The sequence below is a fragment of the Marmota flaviventris genome, chromosome 3 (assembly GCF_047511675.1).
Source record: "Marmota flaviventris isolate mMarFla1 chromosome 3, mMarFla1.hap1, whole genome shotgun sequence".
Lineage (NCBI taxonomy): Eukaryota > Metazoa > Chordata > Mammalia > Rodentia > Sciuridae > Marmota > Marmota flaviventris.
Window position 1 is genome coordinate 111418234 of NC_092500.1, and position 14048 is coordinate 111432281.

The 14048-nt window shown below is 38.0% G+C and overlaps 2 protein-coding genes across 15 annotated transcripts in view; one reads left to right on the top strand and one right to left on the bottom strand.

Moving 5' to 3' along the window:
- The window catches only part of Wrn (WRN RecQ like helicase), a 155033-nt gene extending 141673 nt beyond the window's left edge, over positions 1 to 13360 (bottom strand). For 2 of the 12 annotated variants that reach the window (XM_071610229.1, XM_071610232.1), the window contains exons 1-2: positions 12989 to 13127; positions 10584 to 10658 (exon numbers count right to left, since the gene is read on the bottom strand). In XM_071610229.1, the coding sequence (XP_071466330.1) occupies positions 10584 to 10658; positions 12989 to 13079 (166 nt within the window). In that variant the 5' untranslated portion in view covers positions 13080 to 13127. Of the gene's footprint in view, positions 1 to 1442; positions 1585 to 5276; positions 5661 to 10583; positions 10659 to 12988; positions 13128 to 13171 lie in introns of those variants that run through there. The other 10 variants (XM_071610224.1, XM_071610223.1, XM_071610227.1 and 7 more) reach the window with 8 other exon arrangements.
- A 575-nt stretch (positions 13361 to 13935) lies between these two features.
- The window catches only part of Purg (purine rich element binding protein G), a 37576-nt gene continuing 37463 nt past the window's right edge, over positions 13936 to 14048 (top strand). For all 3 annotated transcript variants that reach the window (XM_071610238.1, XM_027939315.3, XM_027939314.2), the window contains exon 1: positions 13936 to 14003. The gene's annotated coding sequence lies outside the window, so the exon portion shown is untranslated. The remainder of the gene's footprint in view (positions 14004 to 14048) is intronic.

The following is a 14048-nucleotide window of genomic DNA, read 5'->3' on the forward strand; positions in this document are numbered from 1 at the left end:
CTTTGGCATTTATGCAAATTTTACAAACATTCATTAAGTTTCACAGTGATTTTCTAAGGAACAAAGTTGAATTACCACCACTATGCACAAAGGGAAATTAATAACAAAGAATAGCTAGCTGACTTTGCAAAAATTAGTAGATTGCTCTATTATTACAAATCATACTAAAAAGAAGCAGTAAAGCAGAGTAGAATGAAATCTGGACTTGGAATCAGAAAACCCAGGCCCCAGTGCTGCTTGTGTCAGAAAACTCAGAAGTAAAACAGACTATATTTCCTTTCGATGTCTTAAGAGCACAAGGCCATCCAAAGATCATTTCATTAGAAAATATTTTTTAATTGGTTATGTACTGATTATTCAGACAATATGTTTCATTTTAACTCATAAGTTTTTGTCTAATAAAGATGTAGCTGAATTCTATCCAGTAGAAAAGATAACCTCAAAGGTTAGTTTTACTAGCAAACTCATTCTAAACTTCTTTCTCCAATATCCATATAATTTTTGTTGCTCTTTGAAACAACTTTATCATGCTGCCAGTTCCCTCATTAATAAAATGAATCCTACAATGTGTTCTATCTATATTTGTATAAGAATGTGTCATAGGCAGGCACAGTGGTGCATGCTTATAATCCCAGCAGCTTGAGAGGCTGAGGCAGGATGATGGCAAGTTCAAAGCCAGCCTCAGCAACTTAGTGAGGGCCCAAGCCACTTAGTGAGACCCTGTCTCAAAATAAGAATAAAAACAAAAACAAATTGGGGATGTGGATAATGGTTAAGCGCCCCCAGATTCAATCCTAAGTACAAAAACTAAATCTGTCTTTAAATTTTTTTGAAAATGATGTTTGACACTTGATCACTTAGCATCCACTTGAGTAAGTCACTTTGCTTTTCTAAATTTTCCTCATCTGGAAAATGGGGTTATATTCCCATTACTATAATACTTTACTTATGATAATGTTATTTTTATATATTTATGTTACTTATCTTGTTGACTATGGGGCTAATGTGAAGATAAGCAATGATAAACATGATGTCACATTTTTCAAACTGTAGTTATGAGTTGGAATACTGGTAGGAGTACTGATAGGTCTTTACCATTATTATACCACATCCCCTATAGTATACTGGAATCCCTTAAGAGGGATCAAAAATCTGTGAATCTGCGGGTACAAATAGATACAAACCACACAAATTAGACAAGGTATATAAATTAACAGTTAATTAACCATTTAAGTGCTTAACAAGTAGAGGTTCTTTTAAATGATAAATTCAAGCTGAGAAGAGAAAAATACATTCATTTATCCAATACAATACTTCATTGTTACCCATCAGGCCTGACTCAAGGAGTAATGAATTTAAACATTAATGTACTTTCTGTTTAACTATACTTCACAAAACGTATTTAGGAATTTCCAGCTATAACCTAATATTCATGTACTCACCCAGCTTTTGATATGGGTAGAAAGAAATGCAGAAAAAGAAACTTCAGTAACTGATAAAGTGGGCTGGGGCTGTAGCTCAGTGGTAGAGCGGTTGCTTTGCACCTGTAAGGCACTGGGTTCAATCCTCAGCACCACATAAAAATAAATAAAGATACTGTGTCCATCTAAAAAAAAAAATAAGTAACTAATAAAGTTATAAGACCAGATTAATAAGCATTTTAAAATAATCTAACACAGAAAGCTTATAAAATCAAAGCAACCTAAATATTTTAGCAATTCAATTTTATTATCAATGTCCTATTTTTGGTTAAGACGGTTTGGATTTCACCTACATAATTATATTATTTTTATTGAGAGGCAACTTCCAGTCAAAAAAAACTTTCAAATTTAATCAATGATGCAATGAATTTTAAAAAGTCTGGGCCTGGGTTGGGCATGGTAGAGCATGCCTGTAATCCCAACTCCAGAGGATAAAGCAGAAGGATTACAAACCTCAGCAAATTAGCGAGGCCCTAAGCAACTTAATGAGACTCTGTCTCAAAACAAAAGTGTCCCTGGGTTCAATCCCCAGTACCCATTTAAAAAAAAGCTGGATCTGATTTCTTTTAATTTATTATATTATTTTCAGAAAATGTAACCACGCATATTATACATACTTAACAATATACTAGCAACTACTTTATATATGTCTATACACACGCATATACATACCTACACATACATAATCTTAATGTGTATATCATTTATATCTTTATTGTAAAAGGAATTGTTTACAAGGTATTGTCCTGTATTGCTTTTTTGTGTGTGTGGTGCAGAGATGGAACCCAGGGCCTTGTGCATGTGAGGCAAGCACTCTATCAACTGAGCTATATTCCCCAGCCTGTGTCTTGTATTGCTTTTTAAGTGGACACAATACTTTTATTCTGTTTATTTATATGTGGTGCTGAGGATCAAACTCAGGGTTTCCCACGCACTAGGCGAGGGCTCTACCACTGAGCCACAACCTCAGTCCCCTCTATTGCTTTTAAGAATTCCTTTTTAGGGTTGGGGTTGTGACTCTGCAGTAGAGCACTTGCCTAGCATGTGTGAGGCACTGGGTTCAATTCGCAGCACCACATAAAAAATTAAGCAAAGATATTATGTCCAATGATAGCTGGAAAAAAAATTGTTTTTAATTCCTTTTTAGGGGCTGGGGTTGTAGCGCAGTGGTTAAGTGCCTGCCTCACATGTAATGAGGCACTTGTAGAATCCTAGCATCACTTAAAAATAAAATAAAGGTATTATGTCCATCTACAATTAAAAATATTTTTAGAAAAAAGAATTCCTTTTTTAATTTTCTATGAACTTATTCCAAAAATAAGAAAGGATGGAAGAAAATAGATGAACTAATGTTGGGAGCTGCCCTAGATGAACACGCCTTTAAGTCCTGATGCACCAGGTTCTGAACAATTATTGCCTACAGTCTGGCACATAGTAACTTGGGCATTACCCCAGCTCAGATAACAAGGCGTGGCTCCAGGTATAGGCATCACCTGAGGGGGTTGAGTTACACTTACCTATTCCTTTGTAATCCTACCCCTTTGCCCTTTTTGGGATAGAATGTTCCATGGAACCTCCCCTTGTATGTCCCCTATATAAGTATAAAGAATTCCAGTGGCTCTCTCTTTTTCCACAGACCCGTAAGGTCCCAGAGCTGTCCCCAGATTATTGAAAAGGTACTTCTGTGTGTGTGCGTGCTTTCTCTGTTGTTTTCTTAAGTTACTGGAATAGTCAGATCTTGTGAACCCAGCATTAGGTCGCCAACTAGGATAGATGGCGATAAACTAAAGAATCTCTAACAAAGTTCTTCATTAAATCCTTTAAAAAGACTTTTTGATCAATCTATTATTATATTTCTGATAATCCTAACTTCTCTCCCAAAAACTCAAGCAAGGGCTGGGGATGTGGCTCAAGCGGTAGCGTGCTCGCCTAGCGTGCTTGCGGCCCGGGTTCGATCCTCAGCACCACATATAAACAAAGATGTTGTGTCTGCCGAAAACTAAAAAATAAAATATTAAAAAAAAAAACTCAAGCAAGTCAATCAGAAAAACTAAATAAAGCTATCTATTAGCATTGAGTCAGCTATAGTAATTATAAAAAGTAGTAGGATGTTTTGAGAGATTTAGCTCTTCTAGGTACCTAACAAATTTTCATACATGTCAAATATTATCTAAAGCACAATTCTGTATTAATAAAGCCAAGTGAAATAAAGTGTAAATGGGACGAATGAAATGAAATGCCACTAAAATGGTAGCACAGGAGAAAAGATAAAAGCTTCTGTCTCTCTGCTATAACATAGTGAAAAGCCAGCCACACTGCCCATAAACCAGAAACACAATTTGGTAATTTTTTTGTTTTTTGGTTGGTTGGTTTTGGTACCAGGGATTGAACCCAGGAGCACTTTACCCCTGAGCCACAACCCCAGCCCTTTTGTGTACCTCCTACAAGGAAAAAAGTTCTTTTTCCAGACCAATTACCATTCCCCTGTAGTTCAGTGATTCTGGTTTATGAATTAACAGCAAAAATAGATCTGGGTGAGACGGGTACTGCCTCATATCTATATCATAGTAGCCAGGGAGGCTAAGGCAGAAGGATCACAAGTTCAAGCCAGCCTCAGCAAAAGCGAGGCACTAAACAACTCAGTGAGACCAAAAATACAAAATAGGGCTGGGAATGTAGCTCTGTGGTCGAGTGTCCCCGAGTTCAATCCCTGATACCCCACCACCATCCTCTGCCAAAGAGAGAGAGAGAGAGAGAGAGAGAGAGAGAGAGAGAGAGAGAGAGAGATCTGGTATCAAGAGGTGATTTCTCATGCTTCACATCAAAATTTACAGGAGGAGGTATTTTTTCTGATGGCTTCTATTATTCCTACTACAGACTAGGAAAGTCCCATACCTCCAGCATCTGAGCTTCAAAGAGAGCTAAAGAGAAGATGAATTTCTGCTATCCTCTTGATAGCTAACCTGCAAAACTAACTGGAGAAGGGATTATAAGAATGCAGAGACAAGAACACTGGAATCAGACAGAAACAAAGGCATAAAGAAAAGAATATGAAATCATCCTAATTTCTTATTTCTCCATGAAGAAATTGTCCAAAAAGTATCTTCTGTCTTAATCTTTCCTCATATTAAGCATTTTGCCAAAGGGGAAGATCACCTTAACTTTTATCAAAGAACTAAAGTCTCCTAAAATAAAAATTTTAAAAATTCCCCAGTACCTCTTTAAGGTAATTCTACCTATTCATTTAACAGGTGACCAAATTTCATTCATATGCAAATTAAGCAGTTTCTATATATACACAAAATCAAATTCAAATATATCCAAATCTAAATTACACAAATTATATCCAAAATTTATATCTAAAATCAATAACAGCAAAAAAATGACCACCTACCTAGAATAAACAACAAAAAATATAAGGGCCATTTTAAAGACAACTAGAAAATTTTAAAGACAACTACTGACATCAAAAAAGGACTGGAGGCTGAACATGATATTGTGTGCCTATAACCCAGAGACTCAGGAGTTCGAGGGAGGAGCACCACAGGTTCAAGACCAGCCTCAGCAATTTAGCATGGTTCTCAGCAATTTGCTGAGACCGTCTCAAAATAAAACTTAAAGACTAGGAATATAGCTCAGTGGCAAAGTGCCTCTTGCATTTAATCCCTAGTACCAAAAAACGTAAATGACCAGAAAAGACAAAGATTTCCTAGATGGCTAGATTAGGAACTGTAACTATACTAATTAAATCAATACACTCAAAAAGTAATACCAAGGCCAGGGGATGGCACTTACCTGTAATCCCAGTGACTCAGGAGATTGAGGCAGGAGGATCACAAATTCAAGGGCAGCTTCAGCAATTTAGGAGGTTCTAAACAACTTCATGAGACAATGTCTCAAAATAAAAATATTAAAAAGGACTGAGGATGGTTCAGTGATTAAGTGTCCCTGGGTGCAATTCCAAGTACAAAAAAAAATAATACCAAGAAAAAAATTGTCAGCAGGATTTTTTCACAGAACCACATAGTTTATATTAAAGTTCACAGGGAAGGGCAACTCATTTGGAACCCCTCCTTTGTGAGAGCTCTTCCTGTTTAAAAACTAAATTCTGTCCTTGGGTCTCACTCTTAATGAGACAAAAAACCTATACTTCACTACATCTCAGCACCACAAAACAAACAAAAACAAAAACAAACAAAAAAAAAAAAAAAAAAGCTCACAGAGAAAAAGCTCAAGAGAAGTAATTTTTTTTTAAAAAATAACACAAATAAGGGAAAACACTATCAAATATGAAATGCTACACAACTACAGTAATCAAAATAGTAGAACTGATGTAAAAATAGAGAAATAAATCAATGGAACAAAACGTATTGAGTCAATTCTTTATGTAGAAAATCCTAAAGACTCCATTAAAAAAAGAACTAAGGGTTGGGGATGTGGCTCAAGTGGTAGCGCAATTGCCTGGCATGCGTGAGGCTCTGGGTTCGATCCTCAGCACCACATAAAAATAAAATAAAGATATTGTGTCCACCTTAAAAAAAAAAACTAAAAAGTAGATATTTTTAAAAAAGAATGAACTAATAAATGAATTCAGTTAAGTAGAATACAAAATCAATACACAAAAAAATCAGTTGTATTTCCTTACACCAAAAATCTTCTATCAAAAAGAGAAAAACATATCATTTGTGATGTTTTTTGATACATCAAAAAGCATAACATACTCAGGAACTTAATAAATTTAATCAAGTAAGCAAATAACCTGCAAAATGAAACTATAAAATATAAAATAATGATGAAAGAAACTGAAGATGATCCAAAAAAGATACCACATGTTCATGAATTAGGAGAATGAATATTGTTAAAACCTAAAGAGATATACAAAGTGAACACAATTCCTGTCAAAATCCCAGTGGCAGGGCTGTGGTTGTGGCTCAGTGGTAAAGCACTCACCTAGCGCGTGTGAGGCCCTGGGTTCGATCCTCAGTACCACATAAAAATAAATCAATAAAACAAAGGTATTGTGTCCAACTACATTTTAAAAAAATAAGTATTTTTTTTTAAATCCCAGTGGCATTTCTCAGAGAATTTAAAAAAAAAAATCAATTCCAAAATTGGTATGGAACAAAAGCTTTGAAAGAATCAAAACATTCCTTCCCACCCCAAGCTGGGGATAGAAGCCAGAGCCTCACACATGGTAGGCAAACCCCCTACCACTGAGCTACATTCCCAGAAAATTAAAAAGAGAAGGAAAAATGAAGTTGGAGGTATCTCAACTTCCTGATTTCAAATTATATTACTAAGCTATAGTGATAAAAACAGTATGGCATTAGCATAAAAACAGACACAAAGACCAATGGAACACAACAGAGAAGTCAGAAATAAACTAAAGCATACACAGTAAATTAATTTTGGAAAAGGTTTCCAAGAAGACACTTCAATAATCTCTTCAATAAATGTTGGGAGCTAGGCCTAGTGGTAAACACCTGCAATTCCAGTTACTTAGAATCCTGAGGCAAGGCCTTGTCTCAAAATAAAATGAATAATGGGCTGGGGAGTGCAGCTCAGTGGTAGAGCACTTCTCTAGCTTCTCTAGCATGTTTGAAGCCCTGGGTTCAATTCCTAGTACAACAATTTAAAAAAAAAAGTTAAATAAATAAAGAAATGGTACTTAGAAAGTAGATATCCATGGGGCTGGGTTATGGCTCAGTGGTAGAGCACTCGCCTCGCATGTGCAAGGCCCTGGGTTTGATCCTCAGCACCACATAAAAATAAATAAAAGTTATTGTGTACAGCTACAAAAAATAAATAAATAAATATTAAAAAAAAAAAAAGAAAGTAGATATCCACATCCAAAAGAATAAACCTAGGGCTGGGGACATAGGAGGTAGGGCACCTGCCTTGCACGTTTAAGACCCTGGGTTCAACCCCTACCACCACACAAACACAAATAATAAACTGAATGCTTATATTATACCATACATAAAAATCAACACAAAATGGATTAAAGACCTAAAACTAAAAGAAAAAAAAAGAAAAGTTCCTTGATAACTGGTCTTGGCCACAATGTTTTGAATATCACATCAAAAGTTCAGGCAATAAAAGTAAAGATAAACAAGTAAGACTATATCAAGTTAAAAGGCTTCTGAATAGCAAGGCAACAATCAACAAAATAAAAAGAAAGCCTAGAGAATGAAAAAAATTTTTCAAATCATATATATAATAAATAATTAGTATCCAAAATATATTAGAAACTCATAAACTCACAAGCAAATAACAATTTAAAAATGGGCAAAGAACTTGGAATATAGATTTTTCCAAATCAGATACAAAAATGACCAAACAGTATATGAAAAGGTGCTCAGCATCAGTAATCATCAGGGAAATGCAAATCAAAACCACGATGACCCAGCAGCACAGGAGGCTAAGGCAGGAGAATCGCAAAGTCAAAACCAGCCTCAGCATCTTAGTGAGGAACTAAGCAATTCAGTGAGACCCTTTCTCTAAATAAAATATAAAAAGGGCTGGGGATGTGGTTCAGTGGTTAAGCACCACTGGGTTCAATCCTAGTGCCTACTCCCCCCCAAAAAAATCAACACTTCATAGAGATATCTCAGCTTCCACATTCTGCAGCATTATTCACAATAGCTAAGGTATGGAAGTAATCTAAGTGTCCATCAAGGAATGAATGGATAAAGAAATTGTGATACACACACACACACACACACACACACACAAAATAGAATATTATTCAGACTTCAATAAGATAGAAATACTGCCATTTGTAACAATATGTATATACCTGGAGAATACTATTTAACATAAGTAAGAAATAAGTCAGAATCAAAAGGAAAAACATGGCATGATCTCACTTAAATATAGAATCTTTAGAAAGTTCAAATACTTAGAAACAAACATTAGACCCTGACTACTAGAGTAAGGAGAGGAAGGAAAAGAGAAGAAGGAAGGTCAAAGGGTACAAACTTAGTTACAAAAAATAAATAAGTCTAAAGATCTAAGATATAACATGAAAACTACAGTTTTCATGTACATTACATAGTACACTGAAGTTTTATGAAGTGAGTAGATTTTAGATGCTCTTACCAAATAAAGAAAATAAAAGGTAACTGCAGAAGCTGATGGATATTAGTTTGCTTAACCATTAGTAATCATTTCATTCCACGTATTTCAAAACTTAATATTGTATACCTTAAAAATACGTACTAAATAAATAAATACAACATACCATACCATCTCCAGAAATAGATCTGGTAAATATGGAATCTTGACATAGGATAAAGGAAGCATTCTAATCACTGTTCAAACTGTTCAATAAATGGGGTCAACACAACTGGCTATCCCATTATTGGCAAAAATTTAAAAAACTGATCATATACAGTATTTGCAAGAGAGCAAAAAACTAGTCCTACCATTTTGAGAGATGTTTTGTAGAAGACACCAAAAGTTAAATCTGCATAACCTTCAAATTAGCAACTACATCTACGCTAGGAAATACTGGCATATATACACAAAAAAGTAAAGGTTGCTCATTACTATTTATAATAGCAAAAATACTGAAAGCAATTAGTAAATTAATAGCTAAACAATGACACATCCACATATAGCAAACTAAGCAGACAGTAAAAGAAAACAGAACTATGTATTAACAAGTTCTCTATGATATGTGCTAAGTGAAAAGGGAAAAACTGTCAGCAATAGTTACCATTTAAATTTTAATATAAGATGAAATTCTGTGTATAGTTGCCCCTCAGTACTTATGGGCGATTAGTTCCAGGACCACCCCCCACATACCAAAATGAGTAGATACTCAAATCCCATATAAAATGGTGGTGTATTTGCAATATAGCCTATATATATTATATCTCTAGATGACTTATAATACCTAATACGATGTAAATGCCACGTAGTTGTTATACTATATTGTTAAGGAAATAATGACAGGAAAAAAATGGCTCAGTACAGACACAATTTTTTTCTGAATATTTTTGATCCAAGATAGGCTGAATCTACTGATGATGATGATAACCCATGGATTCAGAGGGCTGACTGTATATGTAAATGTAAAAACAATCCAGGAGGATACATATCAGTTAATAAGGGCCCCTACAGGGAACAGAATAGCACTGAGGTCAGATATGTTAAGAGTGGGGTACAATATTCTAAAGTTCATTTGCTTCTCTCAACATGCACAAAATTCATTCTCTCATTCCCATTCTCTGTCCCCATACTATTTCCCTTTCCCTCCCCACCCTCTCTTTCCCCTCTCCCTTTCCACCCTCTCTCCTCCATCCACATCTTTCTTGCAATCTGAGGAGTAATATGAAAGGCCTCTATAAATAATAAGCAGTGTAAACACACTTTTTCAACTTAGAATCCTGAGAATATACATGTCTTATGGTTTTAATAAAAACAGGAATGCATGGAGGAAAAAGAGGCTAGTTACCTTCTTTTATAGTGTTTGATGAAGCTAGCCATCTTATTATAGCTATACAAGAAATCACCCTGAAGGTGGTTTCATAGAAGTCAATGCACAGGGCCAGAAAATTGTCAGAAAGCCACTCTACCTCAGGATGTATCTATTAAAGACATCAACAAATAACCTCTTTTTTAAATTTGTTTTTTAGTAGTTGTAGATGGACAATATGCCTTTATTTTATTTGTTTATTTTTTATGTGGTGCTAAGGATTGAACCCAACGCCTCACATGTGTAGGCAAACACTCTGTCACTGAGCTACTACACCCTCAGTCCAACAAATAACCTCTTATTGCTAAAGTCAGCTTGACTTTGGTTTTTCCAATGAAAGCATGTTTGTTAACAGGATAAGATAACTAAAACCTAAAACCTAATACCAATTTTTTTTAACCATGTTGGGGATAAAACCCAGGGCTTCTATCACTGAGCTACATACATCCTGGCCCTAACACCTCCTCTTAATCTGATCTCTTAAGACAATATAAAATTCCATTATCTTTAGCTATGATAAACAGAGTTCTCTAAGATTTCATCTCACTCCAGTCAGAAGGGGAGCTATCAAGAATACAAACAATAGGGCTGGGATTGTGGCTCAGCAGTAGAGCACTCACCTAGCACGGGCGGGACCTGGGTTCGATCCTTAGCACCACATAAAAATAAAGGCATTGTGTTGTGTCCATCTACACCTAAAAAATAAATATTAAAAAAAAGAATACAAACAATAATAAGTGTTGGCGAGGATATGGGGGAAAAGGCACAATCATACATTGCTGTTGGGACTGCAAATTGGTGCAGCCAATATGTAAAGCAGTATGGAGATTCCTTAGAAAACTTGGAACGGAACCACCATTTGACCCAGCTATCCCACTCCTCGGTGTATACCCAAAGGACTTAAAAACAGCATAGTATAGGGACACAGCCATATCAATAGCTAAATTATGGAACCAACCTAGATGCCCTTCAGTGGATGAATGGATTAAAAAATGTGGCATATATACACAATGGAACATTACTCAGCATAAAAGAGAATAAAATCATGGCATTTGCAGGTAACTGGATGAAGTTGGAGAATATAATGCTAAGTGAAGCAAGCCAATCCCACAAAACCAAAGGCCTAATGTTTTCTTTGATATGAGGATGCTGACTCATAATGGTGATGGGGGGGGGGGGAGCATGGGAGGAATGGAACTTTAGATAGTGCAAAGGGGAAGGAGGGGAAAGGAGGGGGTAAAGGGGAAGGAATGATTGTAGAATGAGTTAGACATCATCAACCTAAGTACATATATGAAGACACGAATGGTGTGAAAATACTTTGTGTACAATCAGTGACTTGAAAACTTGTGCTCTATATGTGTAATATGAATTGCATTCTGCCATCATGAATAACAAATTAGAATAAATAAATAATTTAATTTTAAAAATTCCATTATCTTTAGCTATGATGACTTATTTAACTATTCCTTACTGATGACAGGATACTTGAAAAAATTACCATAAATAATCCTCAATGAACACCATGTACATATGTGGGGGTTTCTAGACATTATTATTATTATTATTATTTCTAAAGGTTCCTAGATATGAAACTACAAGGTCATAGAGTACTCCTGCTTCTCTGCCTGACTTCTCATGAATGCATTATTCACAATAGTCCATTAACCCCAAAAGGAAAAACCAGCCCAAGAAGCAGACTGCACAGAAAATCAGGAAAAAAACTTTACACTAGCTGGATTAGAATAAACCCTTAGTGAAGGATTTTGAACTGACAAGCAAAGATATTAAAAAACAAGGCATTAGTAGCACATGCCTAAAATAGGAGGATCACTTGAGCACAAGAGTTCATGACCAGCCTAGGCAACATAGTGAGATTCTGTTAAGAAAAAAAAGGAAGACAGAAAGAAAAAGATGGTTTAAGTTACTTACTACTCCGACAACAATACTTTGATAAAAACAAATCCATAAAGGGCCTATGGGTTAATTATGAGTTGTAATATAACCACATATAATTCAATATCTAACTTTCCAGAGTTAAACAGAAATCAATTAAAGGTATTTGAGTTGGATATTTATGGACTTCCATCATCACCATAACTATCAATATCACAACCATTTATATCTATGTCCTATCCCCCACTTGTCCACTGGGTCAAATTTCCACAGGAAATAAGATAGTCACAAGGTAATCAATCTCTCAATTCTTTCAGCTCTTTACTCAATTAGCTTCTCAGTGAGGTTTTTCCCAGACCAATTATTGTAAAATTACAGATCCCACCCATACTCGTCATTCCTTTCTTATATTATTCTCCATAGGATTTTCACCTTCCAGCATACTACACATTTTACTTTTTGCATATCTCTTTGCACTAAAACGTAAGCACTAATAGCAAAGAGATTTTTCTGCTTTATACATTGTTGGTATCTCTGTTAAGTATTTGTTGCATTAACACAGGGACGGCTGGTGATACAGCTCAGTGGTAGAGGACTTGCCTAGCATGGGCAGTGTCCTAGGTTCGATTCCCAATCATCGCAAAAACCAACAGGGCTGGGGATATAGTTCAGTGGGAGACCCTGGGTTCAATCCCCAGCACGGAAAGTTAAATAAATGGAGACAACTATGTCAGGGAAATCTGAACTGCCCTACCCATCTGGAACTCCAACATCCTTTATATGGTCAGTAAACCATATGAAGTCTAAACTAACACCCTAAAAATTTTATTGCCATCTCTAACAGGAAGTAATATCTTTACATATCAAATCTATCCAGAGAACAAGTCAGACCCAACCAGAAGAAAACTGAATATAGACTGAAGAAACCCAACACAACTTGCTAAACCACAGATACCAGGTTTTTTCCCTAGACTTTTGTTCGGTAAACATGGAGTGTCTCGATTATAGGAATAGCAAAAGATCAGAAATGAAAGATAGTTCCAACCAATAGACAACCAGTCACACACGCAAGGGGCGGAAGGGGCGTGGAAGCACAGCTACAGACTGATAAAACTCCGAGAAGGCCTACCCGCGGTCTGTGGTCCTCTTCCCGGAGGGAACAGGAAAAAGAGACAGTCCATTTCTACGAATCTCCTAAACAGCGCAGGGACCTGCACCATAGGTCTGAACACCTCCAAGTGTCGGAAAAGCTTAAAATGGCATCCCCCGGGGTGGGAAGCTAAGGGAAGCAGGAGTGGCGAGGGTACGTTACCCTGAGAAGAGCCAGTTCAACGGGAATTCTCCAGCTGGAAGTTTTGTGGAACGCCACAACACCAAGGCCTGTAACCCGGGCATCCAGGCTAGGCACCAAATCAACCAAATTTACTCCGGCCCTGCAGAGTACACAAGGGAGTTTCACTGGCGCGCACCGTACACATCAGCTCTGGGACACCGTCTTTTCCCTGGCCCCGCCCCCGAATGACAGAGCTCGCGCGGCGTTGTAGCCCTCCCACCACAGTCCTTTCCGCTGGGGCTGGCGCGCCGTGGCACGCATGCGCAAATGTTGGGTGCCGCTGAGCACGTCGGGAAATGTAGTCGCCGTGCAGGTGCCGGTGAGCCGCCAGAGTCCTACATCCCGGCGGAATCCGTGGAAGTCTGAGCACTCCTACCACCCTATCCTTATTCCCATCTTCACACCTGTCTAGTCACCTCACACGCACGCTCCATCCCCACGCGCTGGGCTTCTGTCAGGGCGAGTCCCGAGGGACGGCTCCAGACCCCTTCGTCCCTTCAGCTGGCTGTACCGGGGAGGCGGGGTCCACCCCCCGCCCCCCGCCGTCAGCCTCCCCGCCCCCTCCCTCCCCTCCCCACTGGTGTCGGGCCGGTGCCCGAATAGAGGCAGCGGCCGCAGAAGGGGCGGCGGCGGCGGTGGGCGCCGCAGGCAATGCCCCTGCCCCGCTGCTCCGGCGGGGGGCAGTGCGGGCAGCGGCGGGGGAGGAGGCGGGGGGCGGCGGCTGCGGCGGCTGCAGCAGAGGGGCCGAGAGCTGGCGGCGGCGGCGGCGGTCGTGAAGGGCATCGGCGGCGGCGATGATGGCAGAGATGATGTGAGTGCCTGCTGACTGGGGACCCCAGGGCTGCGGAGCCTGAGG